The sequence below is a fragment of the Geotrypetes seraphini genome, chromosome 10, assembly GCF_902459505.1.
Source record: "Geotrypetes seraphini chromosome 10, aGeoSer1.1, whole genome shotgun sequence".
In the NCBI taxonomy this organism is placed as follows: domain Eukaryota; kingdom Metazoa; phylum Chordata; class Amphibia; order Gymnophiona; family Dermophiidae; genus Geotrypetes; species Geotrypetes seraphini.
Window position 1 is genome coordinate 10,204,658 of NC_047093.1, and position 23,247 is coordinate 10,227,904.

Sequence of the window (23,247 nt, forward strand, 5' to 3'; positions counted from 1 at the left end):
GGAGGACGCAAGTGTGATGTGGGGGGAAAAGAGGTGTATTCGCCCCCATAAAGATAGCGGTCCACACCCCCCCCCACTCCGCCTCCTGTTATTATGCCACTGTCTTGCCAGCAAAGACCAGTACCTGGATTGGGTTTGTTCTCACCCAAGGGCTTTCTGGTCCTTTCAGTCCTCCCGTTCTTCAAACAAATACTCAGCAGGGAAGGAAGAGCACCAGAATTTGTTAGGGAAAAAAGTTTGGTTGGATAGACACAAAACAAGGTGGCCACTCTGAATCCAGCTGCAGTAACAGATCAGGGTCTAAATCCTGCAACAGGTCTTAACGTATCAGGCACATCTTCCTATGTGATTTGTTTCTTGATATAGAAGCAGCCACCCATGGAACCCACCTTTAAGAACCAGGTTTCGGGCGTTTGCTGAGTGTTAAAAAAAACCCTCTCCTTGAAGCACTGGGTTTCACTGATGAGTCCTCAAAGTCCGATTTCAGGCTGTCCCTAATCAATATGCGAGCGGTTCTTCAAAACGTTTCCGCACTTCGATATTTTTGCAGGATATGGTTGGGGTGGGAGAAGCAAGGGGGCATGTTATAGAATATCATGGGACTAAGCCAGCTCACCTTGCAGGTGGTGATGTAATTTGCTTTTCAGATATTGAATAAATAACAAAATAGAGATGCAGAAACTTTCTGAAGATCCCTCGTATATGAGAGATTTGCATGCAAACTTTTGTCAGCTGTATTTATTAGGGATACCCTGAAAACCTGAACTGTTTATGGCCCTTGAAGACTGGAAGAGAGTACTTCTTCCTTATAGAAATCTATGCCTTGAAGGTCATCGATCCCATGCTTCAGGTCGGGCCATGGGTGAGATGCTGTTCACCTGAACCTAGAGCAGGGGGTAGGCAATTCCGGTCCTCGAGAGCCGGAGCCAGGTCAGGTTTTCAGGATATCCACCATAAATATGCATGAGATAGATTTGCATCTCAAGGAGGCAGAGCATGCAAATCCATCTCATACATATTCATGGTGGATATCTTGAAAACCTGACCTGGCTCCAGCTCTCAATGACCGGAATTTCCTGCCCCTTGACCTAGAGGAAAAGCTGCTGGTTTCTTCTGTTGCAGCTATACAATTGCCGAGTCCCTTCTGATGCACGATGCCACCTTTCTCCTGTTTTGGCATCTCCCCTGCAGGCCTCTGATGAAACTCCAGATCATCTGGAAGAAGGATGGTGTGCCGCTGTCCAGTGGAATAAGTGATTATAACCGGAGGCTGACCATCCTAAATCCCACAATCAGCGACGCTGGATACTACGAGTGCGAGGCTATCCTCCGTAGCAGCAGTGTTCCTTCCATCACCCGTGGTGCCTTTTTCTCTGTGCTGGGTAAGTCCAAGCTGGGTTTTAGGAGATCCAGAGCTAAGCTAGCAGGAACCACACACCTGTCACCTGACGAAAAGGAATTACAGTTAGTTTGGTGGCTTAATGCAGGCTCAGACTGGGTTCAGTTCCCGAAATTGGCCAGGCTAAGAATTGAGCCGAGTTAGCACACACAGCTCCAGAGAGAGAGAGTTCCAGTCACTGTACAACAGTGACACCTGCTGGACGGAATTAAGGCCCCTGATTGCAAGGTTCTGGAAGAAGTCCTGTTGCATGACCCTGATCATGGAAGGGAAGGCAAAGTAGGGCGAGCATTCCTGGGTGGTTGTGAATGAAAATTCATGGTGCCAGATTTCAGCCCTCATTCTGACCGAGCTGGTGACCCAAAGAAGCCAGAGGAATTTGCCAGTACCAAAATTAATAAAAATCTCAAAAAATAGGCATTCTGTAGGAAAGAACATTGAACTCTGAGACAGTGTCATTGTAAGTAAGAGGAATGAACTCAGTGAAAGGTATCTATATAAATTTGTTCTCTTAAGATGGGGATACATGGAACCACTGGTTGCTCTCTGAGAGGTGCAAAGGTAGGAACATAACATCCCTCCCTGTCTTGCAGAGCCCCCGCAGTTTGTAAAGGAGCCACAGAAGCACCTCAGCGCTGAGATGGAGAAGGTGATAGAGATACCTTGCCAGGCCAAAGGTAATCTGTGAAAATTCTTCTAGGAGGTAAAACTTTCCATAAGAGCCTGCGTTAGAACAAGATCCCCTCTCAATCTCCTCTGTTCGAGGGAGACGAGGGCCAGTTTCTCTAATCTTTCACTGTACGGCAACTCCTCCAGCCCCTTAACCATCTTAGTCGCTCTTCTCTGGACCCTTTCGATATTAATATCTGAACTTTGAATTAAAAAAAACAAAAACTATTCTTAGAGACATTTGAAGCATTGAGATTAAGCAGCGTCTCAATGTCCACGAATTTCGACTTGGAGGATGAGATGTACGGCATCAGCATCTATGAGACAAACTTGGATTTTTTTTTGTTGCATAGAAGTTTTTGGACCCCTGTTAGATTACAAAAATTAGATAGTTGTAAGTCAAAAAGATGCTGGCACTGTCATCTCGATATAGGGACACTGGATCATCGGCTCTTCTGTCTCTTGATACTTAAAGTTTGGCGATCCATTTGGGATCAAATAAATAGAATGCTGGAAGTTCCACTGGCATTGACGTATGACGGAGTGCTGTTTGGTACGTTATTGAGGGCCAAGAGTCCAATAACTCCATATGTTAATTGACTACTTCTCATCTTGACGGGAGCTTATTTTGAGAAATTGGAAAAATTGGGAGAGGTTAAACTATAGTTTTTGGTGGGAATCCTTGTGCCAAACTTATAAATTTGAACGTATGAGTGCAATACAATTGGGACCAGTGTTCCCGCTAAGCTGCGCTGGCGTGCGCTGGCGCACAAAATATTACATCGCAGCGCACAAGTTTCACGTCACAGCGCACACTCGAGCGGAGGTGAGAGGAAGCGGCGGCGGTCTGCCCTGATCGCCTAAGATGCAGCAGCGGCGGCTCCTTTCATGATCCCCGTAAATTACGGGGATGCCGCCGCTGCTGCATCTTAGGCGATCAGGGCAGACCGCCGCCGCTTCCTCTCACCTCCGCTCGAGTGTGCGCTGTGACGTGAAACTTGTGCGCTGCGATGTAATATTTTGTGCGCCAGCGCACGCCAGCGCAGCTTAGCGGGAACACTGATTGGGACATTATAAGAAATTCAAGGAGGTTTGGGACCCATTGACAAAATTTTGTAAAAGAGTTATTTGTTTCCTGTCTTTTAACCAGTCTCCAATTCACAAAAGAGCTTAACTCTGTCCATTCCCCATGGAGTTTCTCATGAAATTTGTCTCCTCTATCCTTTTCACCATCTCCGTCAACCTGCAGGAGTGATACAGCCACAGATATCCTGGTACAAGGACGCCACCTTCCTTGCTGTGGATAAAGTGAGCCGGTTCAAGGTGCTGAAGGCCGGGAGCCTACAGATCAGTGGTCTGGTGCCAGATGACACAGGAATGTTTCAGTGCTTTGCCCGGAACGGTGCTGGGGAAGTACAGGCCTCTACCTATCTCGCAGTGACTAGTAAGTGGGGTTCTTGGCTTTTCCAGAGTGATCCACCGCAGTAGAGGGTGGTGACGCGTCAAAACCGCAGGGGGCATTGCCGCGCCGGCAATCCCGCGCAGGACTTCTGTGCGCCGCATTAAAAATGTTCCTGTTAGCGCTCAGAGGGGGTGTGTTCGCGCTCACGATTACCCGAAAACCGAAGGAAAATGGCAGGGTGGGGTTTCCCTCCCCCACACCACCCCCTAGGGGAGCGCGAACACTTGTCAGTTTACTGGGGGACCCCCCCCCCCACTCACAGCGGTAACAGGAACACTTTGAATGCGGCGCGCTGAAGTCCTGCACGGGATTGTCGCCACGCCAATGTCCCACGCAGTTTCATTACAGAGCCGTAAAGGGGATGAGTAAGTCCTGGAATAAATGATTCAACGTGATTTATACATTGGCATCCTGGCTCGGCAGGAACCTGGGGTGGAACCTCCTCTGGCCAGATCCCCTCCCCCTCCCCCCCACTGCATGCGGCCATCAGTTCTGCCGGTCCCTTGCCCCAGAACAGGAAGTTGACATCAGATGGGGTGGAGCCGACGGCCGGCCACAGACAAACCACAGACCCGCAACTGCTCCAGTACCCTCCGAGCATCCTGCACCCGGGGCGGACTGCCCCCACCCCTGGCACACCACTGGATTCATGTCTCCCCTGTATAATGACCTATAAGAAAGTGTAGGTCAATAATGGGGACATTTAGTGAGAAATTAAGTTGTTTTAACTTTAAGGTGTTATATAATGCGTCCAACTGACAGTAGCTAGGCGTAAGCATTTTTACCAACCTTTGGCTGACATAAATGCTTTCTCCTAAAGTCACGTGCAAAAATGGCACACGGAGCTGTCTTGATAGGATTCGTGCTTACGTGCGTTATTCCGGCACCTAATGTGGGAACCCTTATACAGAATTGCCCCCATAGCGTAAGTACATTTTCAGGTGCCGATTTCAGATCAGTTTTTATCAAGACAAGCAGGTGCTTACTTTTCCATTAATTTATCTATTGTTTTGCCTTTTGTCTTTGTTTTGTTCTATTTCTATCATTTAAATTTCTCCAGAATTCTACTGTTCAACGGCTCCCCCTTCTGCATCTATTCCTTTCTCTCCTCTCTTCTACCTTCCAAAGTATTTAGATCAATGCTGTCTTGTTAAAATGTTTATTTTATTTTTATTTTTCCTCTAACTCTACTTTTCACTTCTCTATTACCCTCCAGGTACTTTAGTTAGATTGTGAGCCTTCGGGACAGGAAGGGAATTTTTCAAGTACCTTTCTTATTTCTAATCTTAATGTATATTTTCTGTAAACCGCTTAGAACCTAACGGATGTAGCGGTATATAAGAAATAAATTACATTACATTACATTATTCATTTACTGGCTATATCACTTTGCACTAAATAACAATTACCATGAAAAATAATGCAAAGACACAAAGGAAGAGGTAGAATTTTAACAGATGGAAGACCCCGAAGGAGGGACCATCCAGGCCCAAGCTTTGCCACCTGTGTTATATCAGAGCAGAGTGAACGAGAATGAGGAAATGAAATCAAAGGGCTCCTTTTACAAAGCATTGAGCTGGCGTTAGTTCTAGCTGCGTAGCGCGGATTTAACGTACGCCAAAAATTCTGCTTGCGCTAAAACCGCTCTCGCGTTTAGTAAAAGGAGCCCAAAGTGTCTGGGAATAGCCCTCTGTGCTGTCCTGCTTTCCCCACATTGGCCCTTTCGAGGCGTTTTTCAGCAAAGCGGTTTTTCATACCTTGGGCTTTTTTGCCCGGAAATGCTGAGCGTCCTGATGTCTCTGGACTCCCTACTGAGATAAGTTGTCCTGTTTTTCTTGATTGATTTCAGGGCTGTGCAGTACTTCTGTCTCACAAATTGTGGTTCTGCAGCATTGTGAATACAGTGGTACCTTGGATTACGAGCATAATCCGTTCCGGGAGCATGCTCGTAATCCAAAATGCTCATTTATCAAAGCGAGTTTCCCCATAGGAAATAATGGAAACTCACTTTGATAGGTTCCCCCCCCCCGAGGCCAGCAGCGCTGCCCCCCCCCCATGAGAACCAGCATTGCTCCCCCCAAAGACCCCCCCCCTGTGAACCGGCACCCTCCCTGCGATCCAGCACTCCCCCACGCCGCCATCGGGCACCCCCCCCCCCCCCGCCGCCATCGAGAGAACGTGAACTCTCAAGCCTTGAGCCCAGCACAGGAGGCAGGTCTTCGAGCACCGGCACCAACGCACAGGACATGCTGGTGCCGGTGCCGGTGCGGAGGCTACACTAAAGTAAGAAGAGGGTTCGGGTGGGTTGGGGGACCCCAGGTCGCGGCAGGGGGGTACCCGATGGTGGCGGGGGGATGCCCGATGGCGGCGGGGGGTGCCGGATTGCAGGGTGGAGGGTGCCGGTTCGCGGGGGGGGGGGGGCGCTCGCAAATCGAGGCGCGCTGTTTCCGAGGCGCCGATTTTGCGAATGTTTGGCTCGTCTTGCAAAACACTTGCAAACCGGTGCACTCGTAAACCGAGGTACCACTGTATATATGTTTGTGATTATTGCTTTGAGTGTTATTGCACATTTTTTCACTGGATTTGAATCACACAAAGGAAGAATCTATGACGGCGTGATGCACTGGGCTGCCACCCATGCACGGGTTGTAGTATTGAACGTTAATTCGTTTGCTTGACTAATCAATCCACGCTGAGGTCTTCCTATACACTAAAAATTTTAAGTATTATTTGAATATTTCATTTTTTTTATGTTCCTGTGGCTGCGTTTCCACACTTTGTTTGACACAGACATTATAGAACTTTTTTTCCCGTTAGTTTGGTGGTTGTTCTATGATAGCTCGGGCTCTTTGTAACCACTGCTTTCCCCACAGGCATCGCTCCGAACATCACCAAAGGGCCGTCAGACAGCACGGCGATCGATGGCATGGCAGTGGTTCTGAGCTGCGAGACCTCGGGAGCCCCCAGACCTGCGATCACTTGGCAGAAAGGTAAAGAGGGGGGGACGGAAAGGTCAAGGGGCTCCTGGGAGTTAGGGGGCTTGGCGGGGCACATCACTTGAGACCTTTTACTGAGGGGAAGACAATTCCGTGTACCCAGAACTCCATGCTATGCATTTGGGTCTTGATTCTTTAAAGTTAGGCTCCAATATCGGCTCCTGACTTAATTGATGGATTGGTTTAATCAGTGCCGATATAGGCACTCAACGCCTCAAAATCCATTTTAATTGGACTTAATCGAAAGTTAGGCGCTTTACTCAAGAACCTCGATTCTTCAAAAAGTAGGTGCCCCGCCCAAAGTGCCTGCCCTAAAAGTGGGTGGGGTTCATGGGCGGGTTTTCGAGTTATGCGCCTCTGTGAATCTGATATCGGCTGCGGACTTTATAGAATCGGGGTCTTGGTGCACAAGGTTGGCTGTCGATCCAAGATGTGTGCCCAACTAAGCCGCGCTAGCGACTGCCTCGCAGCAAAAGCCCCAAAGCCCTGTAAATCTCTAGGGGCTTCGGGGCAGTGGCAGATGCTAAACGGCTTTTTAAAAGGGGGGGGCCAAATTGGCTGCTAATGGGTACTTATCGGAACCAATTTGAAATTGCGCACACATCTTGGTGTTCTGTAACAATTGGCACACAACTCTTGTAGTGCGTAACCCCAAAGGGGGTGTGGCCATGTGATGTGCACAGACAGGTCAGGGTTGTTCCAAAAATTTGTGGGTTTTTTTTTTCAAATTCTTTATTCATTTTACCATCGTACATCAAGAACACAATATTACATCATTTAAACCTTGTAAACATTTCTTGTATTTCTTTTAACATCATCTTAAAAACATACATTTATACCCTTCTCACAAATTTTTTAATCAAAAATATCCTATAAATATTATCAATTGAATGAACCTTAATATAACTTTATTCCCTCCCCCTCCCCTCTATGTATAAGTGTACTTTCAATGGTTAATGGTGCCTAATCATTGCAATAACTTGTTAATGGCCCTCAAATCTTTTTAAACTTATTATAATTCCCTCTTTGTATGGCAATTACTCTTTCCATTTTGTAAATATGGCATAACGAATTCCACCAGAAAGTATAGTTTAGTCTACTGTAATTCCAAAAATTTCTGTGCTTTATTATACAATACAGGGGATGTGCACTCAAATGGGACACCAGGATTATAAGTCCCGATGACAAAACATTTCTATTCCAAGATGCTTTCGGATAAAAACTGTCCTTCTAAGGACAAAACCACCAGAAGAATGCTATCATCCCACTCCTACCGTACCTTCCTTTTATGTTACTCCGATCCTATAAGAATTGTATTTCTGCCCTGCTACCCTGCTGTTTGAGTGAGTCTGTTCATGTTATTAGTGTTTTTATTGAGTTTTTAACGTTATTATACCCCAAAGTAATACTTGTTTTTATGTAAATATATAATGTTAACCGCTTAGAAATTGGGATAAGCGATTTATAAAATCTTTTAATAAACTTGAAACTTAGTAAAAAGACCCCATTAGCAATCAATAATTGACATCAATTGGCTGTCATTTGGGTTTACCTATGGATACGCCTTCTGACCTACAGCGCCCAACTCAAAAGGGGGCGTGACCGTGGGAGCAGCATGAGCGAGGCAGGGGTGCTCCCAGAAAGTAGGCGTGATGTTATAGAAGAGGGCATTTACACGCCCCGCTGCCCTTAGCTCCGCACCCAGCATTTACAGCAGGTTTCAGCGGGCAGAAGTGCCGCGCTCACAGTTAAGCGTGACATCCACGCTAAGCTAGGTAGTTCCACGCAGACCGCCCTTTCCGGAATACTGGTGCAGCCCAGATCTTCCCAGCACCTATCTCCGCACGCCATGGGTTGCATTTCCCCCCTTAGTGGCAGTGAATAAATGCGACTGTGGCGGATAACACGTTAATGGAATTAGCGCGCGCTGTGAGTAAATGGCACGCCCAAATCGTGCAGAGAGTAAGTGGCAGAGCTGAGATTAGATCTGAGGACAAGATGCATAAAGCTCCGGCAACCTGGTGGAAAACTCCGGGTCGGGAGCAATTTTCTTTTGCCGTTCTATGCGTGACATCATCACATCTTCGTCCGCGCACATGCAGAGGCGTTCCAGATGGGCCCTGAGACGCCAATAGGGGGTGCCAGCAGGGAAGAGGGCCAGAGAGAAGGAGAGGCACTGGCGCCAGCCTACAGCAGTGTTTCTCAACGACTTCAAGCTAAGCAACCCTTAGTCTAACAAATATCAACTGAGTACCCCAACCGCAGACCTCCCTAGGCCCAGATCCCATCCCCTTTACTAACTGTAATGCATTTTTTTCCATTCATTTTTCATATATACACAGCAGATATAAATTCTGAAAACTGACACATTCAATCACTATATCGAAAATAAAATCATTTTACCTACCGCCGATCCTCTGCAGGCTGTTGTAATTAGCTTTAAAGGTGAGACCGGGAGGCCAAGGGGGAATCCGGAGGACGCCAGAGAGAAGGGGGGAAACATGCAGGCCTTCGGCGAATCTGCAGCGCTGGCGCTGGACTGCGTAGGGAAGTTAGTTGGCAGACGCCTCTCTTCCTCCTCAGTGTGCCACGGCGCACTTGGAATCTCAGGAGGCACACAGTTTGAGATACACTGGTCTAGAGCTAAACAACCCCCCCCACACACACACACACACAAAAAGAGAGTCAACGTTGGAAGGGGAGAAATTGCCAGAGTTGTTGACTGATGAGACTTTGGCAAGGGCTTGGGGTTTTTTTTTGTTTGTTTGTTTCGCGGGCGATTTGGACGCAGCTGTTGTGCGTATTTTGTGTGTGTGTGTGTGTGTGTCCCACCTATGGTCAGGATGCAGCTGTTAGGCATGGGGCACACACACACGCGCATTAAACAAGAACAAACAGCTTCAGACCTGCTGGGACATTTTGCAGGGTGAGAGGTGGGAATTCCCTGCTGTGCATTACAAGGACTGCGCATTTTAATACGAATGAGATCCTTCTAATCCATTTGCCTACGATTCTCGGTGGCTGCTGCCATGATTGGTAAAAGCCCTCCCCTCCCCCCCGAACCGTTTTGAGCATCAGGGCCTGAGTCCTCGGGGTCATTCAGCCTGTGTGGCAACTTCCCCCTAATGTATAACCCAAATTTACAGCATCTGAACAGCGAAAATCTCTGTGGCTCCAGCACTTCACTCTTCTGTCACTTGGATGGGCAAATTCAAGTTTTCAAGTTCAAGTTTTTAATAAAAATTTGATACAGTCACTTATTGAGACTACTAAGCAAGTTACAATTAAAATAAAGGGAGTAGACCAGGGGTGCCCAAATAGTCGATCGCAAAGGCAACGCGAGTCGATCGCGTTGCCTTTGCGATCTTCTTCCTTCCTTCCCGAGCCAGGCCAGGCGTGTACAAGCGCCGGACCCACAAGACTTCACCTCTGACGTCAAATCTGATGTCGGACAGGAAGTTCTGGGGCAGCCAATCGCTGCCTGGCTAGCCTGGAACTTCCTCTCCGACGTCTGAATTGTGTCGGAGGTGAAGGCTTGTGGGCCCGGCACTTGTACGCGCCAGGCCTGGGAGAAATCGGCATGGTGGCTTGAGGGGGAGGAGGGTGGCAGGGAGAGAGAAAAAGAATTGGGGAAGTGGAGAAATCGGTGCAATGGCTTGGGGAGGGGCAGGGGGACAGAGAAAGAAAGAGACAAAGAAAAGGGGAGGGGCAGAAAGAAATATTGGATTTACAGAAGAAGGAAGTGCAACTAGAGACTCATGAAATCACCAGACAAAAAGGTAGGAAAAATGATTTTATTTTCAATTTAGTGATCAAAATGTGTCCGTTTTGAGAATTTATGTCTGCTGTCTATATTTTGCACTATGGCCCCCTTTTACTAAACCGCGATAGAGGTTTTTAGCGTCGGGAGCTGTGAGGAGCATTCAGCGCAGCTCCCTGCGCTAAAAACCGCTATCAAGGTTTAGTAAAACGTATAGTTGTTACTGAGGTGACATTGCGTATTTTAAAGTCATCTGCCTTGACCTCTGAAAAAATCTCCGAATACAAATGATAACGTTTTTTCTGCGTACAGTGTGCTTTGTGTTTTTTTTTTTTTAATTTTATAGTTGGTAGATCATTGTGACGTGGTCATTTTAAAAGTAGCTCGCAAGCCAAAAAAGTGTGGGAACCCCTGGAGTAGACAAACATACAATCAAATTGTTTTCTTTTTTAAAAAAAAATTTAGAAAAATATAAATCATTAATATAAACGAATGGACTAACAAGACACAAAAGGTATATGGGTAGAAATACAATTTAAGATCGGGAAGCGGAACAATTAAAGGAAAGAAACGAAAGGTATTGGGTTTCAGAAGATCTTCGATTAAAAATGGCAAAATAGATGACGTTTAATAGAAAAAGCTGAGCTTAAGAACGGAACGCATCCTTAAGTAGGTGATTTCTGAGATGGCCCTTAAAACGATCAAGCTTTTTTTCTTCTCGAATTAACATTGGCAAGGTATTCCAGAGCTGAGGGGCGACTACAGAGAAGATGTCCCGCTGTTCGGTGCAATCGTCAGCAGGCTGCGGTTTGCAGATCTAAGGGCGCTCTCGCATTTGATATGGAGACTGTTTGAGACCCGCTGTTTAATTTTTCAGCTGAACATCTGGTCAAGGACTGTCCCGTTTCGCATCTTAAGGAAGGATGCATTTCACTCGGTTCACTGCTGCTGTCCTGGATTGTCTGAGAACTGACAAATTCAACATTCTGGCTGTCAGTCGAGGCACGAATAATCTTCAAGTTCTCCTGCATATGTTTCAAACTACCGTATTTGCCGGCGTATAAGACGACTTTTCAGTACCTTAAAATCCTCCCCAAAGTCGGGGGTCGTCTTATACGCCGGGTACTGTTTAGAGAGCTGCACGGGGACGCACCTAGGGTCGCGGGGCTCCTGCGGGGCTGGATGCTCAGTCTTCTGGATGTACGCGGCTCTTCTTCTCCCTACCTTCTCTGCTTGCAGCACAGAGCCGAACGGAAGTCTTCCCGACGTCAGCGCTGACGTCGGAGGGGAGGGAGGGCTTAAACAAAGCTTAAACAAAGCCCTCCCTCCCTCCGACGTCAGCGCTGACGTCGGGAAGACTTCCGTTCGGCTCTGTGCTGCAGGCATGGCAGGTAAGGAGAAGGAGAGTAGCCTCGCGGTACCAAGAGAGAGGGGCGGCCGCCCCGCCCCGGTTGCAGCACAGCCGGCCAGGTTCCCTTACTTTTGTGGCACTTCCCCGACCGACCGATAACAGCCCGGGTCCGACAATCCTCCCTGCCCTGTAGCCGCGAATCTAAATTACCTTCTTACAGCAGCTGTAAGAAGGTAATTTAGATTCGCGGTTAAGGGCAGGGAGGTTTGTCGGACCTGGGCTGTTATCGGTCGGTCGGGGAAGTGCCACAAAAGTAAGGGGACCTGGCCGGCTGTGCTGCACCCGGGGCGGGAGAGAAGGTGTGCGGAAGAAGGGGTAGTCTTATACGGCGAGTATATAACAAACTCTATATTTTAACTAAAAGTTGGGGGGTCGTCTTATACGCCCAGTCGTCTTATACGCCGGCAAATACGGTAGTTTGGGGACTAAGTCCTACGTACTTGCTATCACACTTCATATTCTACAGCCCTATAAGACAAACCAGAAGCCGCTATCTTTTTGCCTACCCAAGCATTACCAATTGTAAATACAAAACCTTTCTGGATAGAACTTTCGCATCACTTTGCATTTGTCTAGAAGAAGTTTAACATAGACAAATGCAAAGTGATGCACCTGGGTAAGAAAAACAAGGAACATGAATATAAAATGTTTTCTACATTTTGAGTATCTCGAGTGACATCAAGAAAAACACAAATTTTTAGTTTATAACATTTTATTGAAGGAATCAAATAAATATACAATAATATAATACAAAAAGATATTCATTGCAATTAGATTCACAATAATAATATTCCATGTATATTTCTATCATTCCATATGACCTAATCCATTCAATTCTACACCCTCCCCCCTTGATCCCCTCCCCTTCCCCCCTTCCCCTTCCCCCCTCATTCTAAATGTTCAAACATTTATTAAAGGAATAAAGTAAAAATACATATAAATTATACAGAAAGAAATTCTTTACAAATAAATAATTCACAAATGTTAAAATTCTAATCCATATATTATATAAAATTCTATCTTTCCATCAAACATTTTATATAATAAACCATAATCCCAACCCCCCACTTCCTCCCTTCCATCCCATAATCAAGTCCCCCTCCCCAGATGAAAGCTGAGAAAAATAAAGAACTGGAATGTAATTTTAACAATCTTAGCTTCAACGTAAATCATTGAGAATTAAACTTCTTGCTCTAGGTGAAAGTTTTTGAATATACGGACCCCAAACTTCCATAAAAAGACGAGTTCTTCTAGACGATCGCTTAACCTCCCAAATCTCAAACAAAAGTAAACGATGCAACTGGTTCCTCCAATGCCAGAAACTTGGAGATTCTTTCTGTAACCCAAACTGCATAATACATTTATGCCCTATCATGAAATAAAAGACATTTCCTTTGATCAAATACCCCACAAGCTGCTGCTTTACCAAAAATTACTCCCCTTGGAGAACCCACAACAGTACAACCCCATAAAGAACCCAAATATTTAAACCATAAAAAAGTTCCTCTTTCCGTCTGAAAAATAAGTTCAATAACCATTGTTTGTTTGGTGCCAACACAATGATTCTATGAGAGGAGAACAAATCACTACTTCAGTTTCAAATGTCTGTAAAATTGCTGAGACATCTCATAGGGTTACCATATGGCTCCAGAAAAAGGAGGGTGTGTTGAGACATCCGGGTTTTACTTCCATTGCTTTCAGTGGAAGTAAAACATGGATGTCTCCGTCCATCCTCCTTTTTCTGGAGCCATATGGTAACCCTACTAAGGGATCTTCCAACTCCTGCCGATCGTCTTAATTTGCTTCCGAACTCTTAGATAAGAGTAAATAATAAACCCAAGTTAAAGGTGGAATTTGCTCTGATGGAACTTGCAACACTTCGTAATATATACATCTCTCTAACATCTCTTTAGGTCAGGGGTCTCCAAATCTTTCGCCATGAAGGCCACATTGGGTACTCGAGCGCTTTTCAGCGGACCGTAGTAAAAAAAAGAAAAAGAAAAAATAACTCTAGATATATGAATTTTATTGAAAGCAGAAAATTTTATAAACTAATTACAGAGTATGTGAGATTAAATTATCGTATATTAATGGCAACGAACGCTACCAGCAAATTTTCATCACAAATTATAATAAAACCATGATTAAAATCACGAGAACTCCGTACAAGCAAATATGTGAATAAGTGAATACGCAACCTTTAAATATAAATTTATGCAATAACAAGTTGAGTATTACGCTGCCACCACTGCAAGTATTCTTATGGACAATTAACCGTAACGACTAGTAACGAACTTCCAGATTCAATTTAAAGATTAGTCATAGCACCAGAGCTACCTACAATGCCGCGAATTGACACTGTCGATCGAGGCTGAACAAAGTACAAAAAAATACCGCGAGGTATACAATTATGATTCAGTATTAAATAAAGTTGTGAATAATATTAATATTAACATAATATGGAATATCAATATATTTTGAACATAATTTTAATTAATGCATTTGAAATCTATCAACACCCTGTGGGGTTTTTTGTGGATTCTCATTGGAAAATTAGTCCATTTGGCACATTTACGCATAATTCTTCTGTGGGCCGGATAAAATCATATCACGGGCCAGATTAGCCCGCAGGCCGTACTTTGGAGACCCCCCCTGCTTTAGGTGATACAAGGTTCAATCGTGAAAAGTTTAAGAAGCACAAATTATTACTTCTAACAGAATTTTCCAAACCTCATTTCTACTTCGAAGATCGTTTATATCCTTAATAAAAGCAGCCTGAGCTGCTTTAAGGTCTTTCAATTTCTTTTACTATCTCTAGAATCTTATTAGACAATGTTTGACGCTCCAGGTTATCTTCATCTATCTGACATTCTACTTTTACCATTCTTTCATGAAAAGAATTATTTTGAGTTATCATAGACTTCCCCAGATCCACAAGAGTTTGCCAGATCAAACTCCAGGGTAAACTCAGAAGGGGGAACTGTACGAAAAGTTGGAAAGTCAGATCAAAGGAATCATATTCAAGGGAATGCTCACCAACCACTCTTTGAAGCAAGTTTTGGGTCTCTGTACCACATCTGCCCAGTGCTGTTCCATCTCTCCTCGCTCCATGGCGTCACTGCCAACGTTAGGGTAGTATGCTGACAAGAACATAAGAACATAAGAACATAAGTGTTGCCTCTGCCGGGTCAGACCAGGGGTCCATCGTGCCCGGCAGTCCGCTCCCGCGGCGGCCCCCCAGGTCCACGACCTGAAAGTGTTCCCTACCTAACCTAAAATATCCATACCCTATTCGCTCAATGTACGGTAAACCTCTATCTGTACCCTGTTATCCCCTTTGCTTCCAGGAAGTCATCCAGTCCCTTTTTGAACCCCAGAATTGTACTCTGTCTTATTACCTCTCCGGGAAGCGCGTTCCAGGTGTCCAGACTGTGGCTGAGGAGGCAGAGATCCAGTGTTTTGGCTGACGATGACTTCGTGCCCAAAAGAAGACAATCGTCCTCCACTCAACATCAATTCCTTAAGCGGGCTCTCAGCGTTGTTCAGAGTCATCTATGAGCTGAGTCTCTGCATGAATTTGTCAGTTGCTCTAGTGGCAGGAGAGGAGTGAACAGCAGCCTTCCTCCAATGTTTTGGCATAATTATTGTAGAAAAAATACCAAAATGAGAAGAGCGGAATCTCAGTGTGTCAGGTCAGTCGGCCATCTTGAATCTGTCCACCACTGGTTTTATCCCTGGATATTTAGTGGTGGGCCCAAAATGAGAAGAGTGGAATCTCAGTGTGTCGGGTCAGTCGGCCATCTTGAATCTGTCCACCGCTAGTTTTATTCCTGGATATTCAATGGTGGGCCGTGTCCGGGCATCAGCATTGAATATTTGGGCATACACAGCAATATTCAGCACTTAGGCAGCTATGATGAACCGCATAAAGATAGGACTGTGTTATATGCAGTCCCATTTATGCGGTTTTCCTAGTTAGGGGCTGAATAGCATCTCTTATCTGGCTAAGTGCCAACTCCGCTCCTGGAACATCCACAAAGTATCTGGTTTGAGCTTAGGAGCTAACCGGGCATTTTCAATGGCCCAATTAAGTGCCAGTGAATGTATCCGGTTAGCCCCGGTCAAGGAATTTAAAATGACCAGGAGCCATTACTTAGGGTTTGACTATCGGCCCCTTAGTTGTTTGACGCTAAGAGGCCCTGTGGCTCAGAACAGTGTGCTGTAGTGAGTTTGTGGTCAGATCCCACACACCCATTGGGCTCATCTGGGCCTTGGCACACAGCAGAGACATAAGAGCCTCGTCGTTTGCCTTGAATTGTGCTGGGTTCACTGAGGTTGCAGGTGAAGAAGCATTACTATACAGAGAGGCTTTTAGCTGGGGGAGGAAGTGTGTAAAATCATTAAGGGTGCATTCCATTTTGGAGAATTCATTTGCTACCCATGGGGTCTGGGAGAGGGGTTCATGCTGGGGTTATTTTACCAGACTGAAAATCCATAGAATGTCTTTTGTCATCCACTTCCTGGGGGTTCCCGTCTCTAAGTTCCTCCATTGCACTGTCAACCCTATCCCCAGATTTTCACCCGGGTTTTCTGTCTCTCTTCATTCCAGGGGACCGGATCCTGGCCAGTGGCTCTGTCCAGCTCCCTCGCTTCACCTTGCTCGAGTCCGGCAGCCTGCTGATGAGTCCAGCCCACCTCTCTGATGCCGGCACCTACACTTGCTTGGCCACCAACTCACGTGGAGTGGACGAGGCCTCTGCAGATGTTGTCATTTGGGGTAATAACAGATACTGGGGGAAAGGGATAAGGTCCTGAGTCTAGCCCTTATCATTTGTCTCCCATCACAGGAAGATAAACTGATCCATCACATCGACGTCTGCACACTTCTGGATGCCTCAGGCCACGGCCACCACGTTTAGTGTGCCACGGCTTGGCAAAGTTTGCGAGACACTGGGATAGTAGATGGCATGGATAGGCCATGTGGTCTTTAGCTACCTTCATTTTTTTTGCTGTTTCTGTGTTTCTCCGAGCGTGACTGTTGGGCAAACTGGATGGACCATTCAGAGAGGGGAGATATGATAGAGACGTTTAAATACCTACGTGGCATAAATGCACATGAGTAGAGTCTCTTTTATTTGAAAGGAAGGAAGCTCTGGAATGAGAGGGCATAGGATGAAGTTAAGAGGCGATGGGCTCCGGAGTATTCTGAGGAAATACTTTTTTAGATGCGTGGAACAGTCTCCTAGAAGAGGTGGTGGAGACAGAGACTGTGTCTGAATTCAAAAGGGCCTGGGATAGGCACATGGGATCTCTCGGAGAGAGAAAGAGATAATGGTTATTGCAGATGGGTAGACTAGATGAAGAACATTATTTGCAATCATGTTTCTGTTTCTATAATCATAAAGCTCTATGACCTCACAATGTGGGTGTAAAGAGTCTTAGCCTATAGGAAGAGGAGATGCAAATGTTAAGAGCCTTAGCCAATAGGGAGAGGAGGAGATAGTGGATGCTGCGGATGGGCCATTTGGCCTTTATCTGCCGTCATGTTTCTATCATTTATTTACCCCCCAGTGTTATATAGGCTGAGACTCCAAAATACGTTTCTTATTTCTTTTGAGTCGTTCATGTTAAGCCTTCTTATGCGCTGAAGGAAGATGTTCCTTCTTCTAGCCTTTCTTGTAGATTCTAATTCTCCGCTGCCTGGTCAGGCTTTCCTGTGAGAAATAACTTGCAAATAGGTGCAAATAACATAAGAATATGGGTCAGTCTGCATTGCAGATTGTTCCGAAAATCTGCTCTGTCCCTCCTGGAGAAGACCTAAGGTCTCATGCCACCTAGAAAATCCCGGCTGGAGATGACCCCCCCCCCAAAAAAAAAAAAAAAAAAATCATTCTGATTGTTTCATTAAGTCGCAGAGAATTTCATTTTTCCTCTCTTGTTTCTTCCAGCCCGCACCCGGATCATGGACCCACCACAGGATCAGAGTGTAATTAAAGGTACTAAGGCCTCCATGAGCTGTGGAGTGAGCCATGACCCCAGTGTAAGCATCAGGTATGTCTCATGTGTTGTTCCAACTCTTTGTTTTTTTTTATAAATTTAAGTATTTATATACCAGTCCAAGCCTAAAGTGATTTACATTCAGGTACTCAAGCATCTTCCCTAACTGTCCCGTTGGGCTAATGTACCTGGGGCAATTGGGCTTGTGGCCTGGGGCAAGTGGCTTGCCCAGGGTCACAGTGAGCAGCGTGGGATTTGAATCCACGACCTCAGCGTGCTGAGGCTTTGGCTCTGACCACTGCGCCATACACTCCCACACACTTAGCTGTCTCAGATTTTTGTATGGTTTGGGGCGGGGGGATGGGGATGGACAGACATGTTCAGTGACTCAGGAGATTGGCACAGAATGACAGAACCTGCTACCCATGAGTCATCAATTTAAATCCAGCTGCAGTGTGTAAATATCACCACCTGAAAGTTGGTTGATGTGCGATGCAAAATGAGTTGGTGGTCTTGGTCCTCTTTCCAGTGGACAGGTGTCCAGGTTACTGAACCCATCATCACAATTTGGCACTAGTCAGATCCCCCCCTAACCAGTCTCTAAGATCCTTCGGAGCCGTTTCTTCACACACAGTCTGTTCTGTATTGTGGTACTTGAGTAAACAACCACTTGTGAGTATTTGTAACGTAAAGCACTGGAGAGAAATATGAACAGTGCGGCCAGGAAGGAACCTGCTTATGTCTGTGTGGACAGTGCAGTAGGGATGGGCATTAAGAACATAAGAATAGCCTTACTGGGTCAATCAAGCCCAGTAGCCTGTCCTTACGGTGGTCAATCCAGGTCACTAGTAACTGACCAAAACCATCAGAAGGATGTGAGGGCCAGAAGGGCTCGTCAAAACATCTTTTGACCCTCCATCTGTTGGATTTCCATATCCGTTTCCCATCGCTAGAATTTCCACGTTGTTTCTCTAAATATTGCAGCCAAAATTCTGAGGAAAGTTAGATCCTGCTTCCATCAAAAACATTTTACCCTACTTGTCCAATCCATCATCCTCTCCAGATTGGACTATTGCAACTCTATCTACTTAAGCCTAACTAAGAAAAAACTCCACAGACTCCAACGGATTCAGAATGCCGCAGCCAAGCTCATCTTCGCTAAAAGTAAATTTGACCATGTCTCCCCGCTCCTGGCCAAGCTCCACTGGCTTCCGATAATCGCCAGGGTCCACTATAAATGTGCCTGTTTAACTTTCAAAATCCTATATGGTATCCTCCCTCCCTTTATCCCTCTTTCTTGGAATTCATCAAACCCTAATACCACCAGATCCTCCCACAAATTAAAACTATCCTTCCCCTCGCTAAAAGGCATTTCCCACACAGGAAAGCTAGGGACCTCCCTCCACTTCAAAATCACTGAGCTCTGGAACAACCTTACCTCCCCTCTTCGGAACTTGAACTCTCTCCAAGTTTTCCGCAAACATCTGAAAACCTGGCTTTTCTCAAAAAATGTAAGTCTCCCTCCAATTTAGGAATCAAGGAAACTCTTATATCTTGGCATCCCAAGTCCTCTAAATTTTCTTCACACTTCTACCTCTAACCCTCTGTTGTAGTTCCTTCCTATTTCTCCTATTGTAAACCGTGTCGAGCTCTACGAATGTGGAGATGATGCGGTATACAAACCTAAGGATTAGATTAGATTAGATTAGATTAGATTCACTGCCACATAAAGTCTACTCTTTCTTTTCTTTAAAATATATATAGCCCGCAAATCCAACAATGCTAAGCGGGTTCCAAAATTACATACATAATCAAAAACCAAAATAGAACAAGACAAAAATGACAAAAACTATATGACAAAAGCTAAAAACAAATGTATAAAACATCCTAAAAACTGCAGATCATACAACTAAAAAAAAGTATTCAATAAAAACCCACCTCAAGCAGATTTATAACCTCATAAATCGATGTGTAAATGAGACGGTTTTCACACCTTTCCTGAGCTGAGCCAAAGTAGGAGCCTGTCTTAACTCCAAAGGAAGATCATTCCAGCAAACTGGACCCTGTATGGAAAACATACCCCCCTCTTCCATTAAACCGCGCTAGCAGTTTGTAGCGCAGAGGGCCGCGCTGAATGACCCACGCTGCTCCCGACGCTCCTAGAGTCATTCAGTTTAATGGAAGAGGGGGAGATAGTTTTACAAGTAACAGATAGCTCCGCAGAGCTCAAAGATAGCACTTTCAAACTCGCCCCCGTCTGTGGAACGTAACGTGCGTGATGGTTGATAGTCTGGTAGACCAGAGCGCAACACTGTCGGCCAGTTATTCTGCAGCAGCCTAAAGATGGTACATAAGACCTGAAATTCGATTCTAAGGTCGATCGGTAACCAATGGAGAGCACGCAGAATTAGCGAGATGTGATCGAAGAGGCCCGTACACTAGGGGCATTAAGGAATTCAGTTTTGGATCTCACCTTCTTCTGGGACCAGTCTGGATTTTGTTGTAAAAGGAGCAGACCTCATGCCCAGAGAGGGCAGGATGAGAGCTTCTGCCACGGCGGTGACCTCTGAGGTCTGGGCATGATGTGTGGGGAGGGATACATGAGGCAGGAGGCCAGAGATAACCAAGCTAGAAAAACAGAGGAGCTCCTCCCCTCCCCCCCATCACCTCCCTATCCACTGCCACCAAAAAGTCCAGAATTGAAAATGTGAAGATTTGTAAAAACATCTGTGTTCTCTTTGACAAGGTTTTCTTGTTATATAAAGACAGTTTATAATTACATCTTGAAGTGAGAAGCAAAAAAAAAAAAAACCCCACAAAGGCGAAGGCAGAGAGATAGCTTGAAAGACTCATAGAGCAAAGAGAGAAACATGCAGAGGCAGATATCAAGACTAGACTTTTGAACACCAGTTGTTTCCTGCAGGGTTAATAAAGGCCAGACGCCTCATGCTGATTGTCTTCTTTGTAAGAAAGTGAAGCGGGGTGTAATAATCTCTCTCTCTCGAGGTATGTGTGGGAGAAGGATGGATCAGCTCTGAGCCTGGATGGCATCCCCAGGATACGGCTGGATGCAGATGGAACGCTGCACATCTCTCAGACCTGGTCAGGAGATATCGGTACCTACACCTGCGGGGTACTGTCTGCTGGAGGAAATGACTCTCGCAATGCACACCTACGGGTCAGGTGAGTCCTCCGCACCCTGGCTGGTTTCTGATTGTAAAACACGCCCCCCCCCCCTTCCCCGAAAGAGAGAGAGGGAGGGTTAGTCAGAAAGTGCTGTGTTCATCATAAGAAGGACCCATGAGATGGTGTCCTAACTAGAGAATGACACAGGGACAAATTTGGAACTCAATTTCCCCCTCCCTGTGATTTTTTCTGCTGTCCCTGCTCCATTCCTGTAAGCTCTACCTTAACCGTACAAGCCTCAAACACTTATGTATGACGTTAAAGTGTTTGAGGCTTGTGCAGACGAGGATGGAGCAGTGGCAGGAAAAGAGCTCGTGGGGATGGAGAAAATGAGTTCCCGTGGGAATGGGGGAAAATTTGTCCCCCGTGTCATTCTCTAGTCCTAATGTCACTTGCAGCATCTGAAGGTCTGCCCTTCTGCCCTATCCAATTACAGAAGACAAATTTGTCAGAAAGTAACGGAACGGTTTCGCGCCTTTTCGCCGTGTCCTCCGCAGCCCAGACTCCTTTGCTGCATATGTTGATGGCATGAACCACCCGGTGACGCGGGTCTGCTTTCTCCTTCAGGCAGCTGCCACATGGTCCTGAACACCCGGTGGCGTCGCTGAGCGCTCTGGAGAAACGAGCCATTAACCTGACCTGGGCTAAACCCTTTGACGGAAACAGTCCTCTGATCCGGTACATCGTGGAGGTGTCCGAGAACAGTAAGCCCACATCCTCTGCCTCTCACGCACACGGGGAGGGGGGGGGGGGAAGTACTTTGCAAACTCTCACACCCAACGTTCACAATCTCAGGCATGCCTGCTGTTGCTTTTGTTTCCAATCTGAATACATTTTAATTATGTTTCCCAGAGAATTCATAGAAACAAGCTACCCCTCTGCCTTTGAAACCACCTGAAACATGCTGTAAATAACCGTCAACACTGTTCTTAGAAAGAGGGGAAGGTTTATGTTTGTTTCTGTTTATTAAAATCTTTATATGCTGCCCAGTTTGCCAAAAAGGATCAAAGCGGTTAAGAATCCAATCAAAGTAACGACAGAAACTCCATTTGAAAGACAAAAAAAACCCAAAAACTAACCCCCCCCCTTCTTTACTGACATGTAGCGCGGGTTTTAGCGTCCACAGTGGCGGCAATTGCTCCAAAGCTCATAGAATTCCTATGAGCGTCAGAGCCGCTGCCGGCGCTAAAACCCACGCTGTGCGTTAGTAGAGGAGGGTGTACCTGTCATACATCTGACATTCTTCAAAAAATGAAATGAAATGATGGCAATGCAAAAAAAGCCAATTGCAAATAATGGGCCTTTTAAAATTTAGGAGAGATTCTTCCTCTCTCAGTTCTATAGGTCTCTTTTGCTGGTTCCCCCAAATTGCAGACACGGCTCCTTCACCACAGCCCGGCAAACTTCGAGGTGGACGAGCATCCTTGCAGGGCATTGAACACGCCTGGTGCGTCTAATGTCTTGACAGATGTGTCTGTGTTTCAGATGCCCCTTGGACTGTGCTTCTCTCCCACATTGACCCCGAGTCCACGTCCATCACTGTGCGAGGACTCATCCCAGCCAGATCCTACCAGTTCCGTCTCTGCGCTCTTAACGACGTGGGAAAAGGCCAATTCAGCAAAGACACGGAAAGGTACGAGAGGAACAGCTGTTCCCCCCCCTCCATTACTCCCACCCTCTCAGCCTTCCAAGTTTCATTCTCTCTCTTGCCACTCCCACCTCCCTTCATCACTCACCTCCCACAACCAGCTTCTCACTTTTATCTCTGCCTTGCGAAGCTTCTGGCTAAGGAGGGTGGGAGGCGATGTGGCAGCTCTGGATTATGTCCTCTTTCTGTCCCAGAGTGTCCCTCCCAGAGGAACCACCCACTGCATCCCCGCAGAACGTCATCGCCAGCGGGAGAACCAACCAGTCCATCATGATCCAGTGGCAACCACCGCCGGAGAACCACCAGAACGGCATAATGAAGGGCTTCATCATAAGGTTGGCCACTGCAAAAGAGGGGGGGGGGGGAGAAGGGAGGAGCAGAGAGTGTGTAAAGAGAGGTGGTGAGAATAACGCAAAAAGAAACGAAGAGGATGCCCAAAATATTAATGCTAGATCAGGGGTAGGCAATTCCAGTCCTGGAGAGCCAGAGGCAGGTCAGGTTTTCAGGATAGCCACAATGAATATGTATGAGATGGATTTGCATGCACTGCCTCCTTGAGATCTCATGCATATTTATTGTGCTTGTAGAAGTGATTATTGTGTATTAATGTATTTGTTGCATCAGAGGTAAGATAACTCTGTATTATAACATCGCTACAAAAGCTCATGTATTGTACCACCTTTACAGAAGCTCATATAGACCGCTCTGAATCGACTCCC

At 46.0% G+C, this 23,247-nt stretch overlaps 1 protein-coding gene across 5 annotated transcripts in view; it reads left to right on the forward strand.

Moving 5' to 3' along the window:
- SDK2 (sidekick cell adhesion molecule 2) overlaps window positions 1-23,247 on the forward strand; it is a 635,450-nt gene that overhangs the window by 496,912 nt on the left and 115,291 nt on the right. For all 5 annotated transcript variants that reach the window (XM_033961165.1, XM_033961161.1, XM_033961163.1 and 2 more), the window contains exons 7-16: window positions 1,192-1,382; window positions 1,993-2,076; window positions 3,318-3,512; window positions 6,404-6,520; window positions 16,307-16,474; window positions 17,646-17,748; window positions 20,701-20,877; window positions 21,448-21,584; window positions 22,366-22,513; window positions 22,723-22,863. In XM_033961165.1, the coding sequence (XP_033817056.1) occupies window positions 1,192-1,382; window positions 1,993-2,076; window positions 3,318-3,512; window positions 6,404-6,520; window positions 16,307-16,474; window positions 17,646-17,748; window positions 20,701-20,877; window positions 21,448-21,584; window positions 22,366-22,513; window positions 22,723-22,863 (1,461 nt within the window). The remainder of the gene's footprint in view (window positions 1-1,191; window positions 1,383-1,992; window positions 2,077-3,317; window positions 3,513-6,403; window positions 6,521-16,306; window positions 16,475-17,645; window positions 17,749-20,700; window positions 20,878-21,447; window positions 21,585-22,365; window positions 22,514-22,722; window positions 22,864-23,247) is intronic.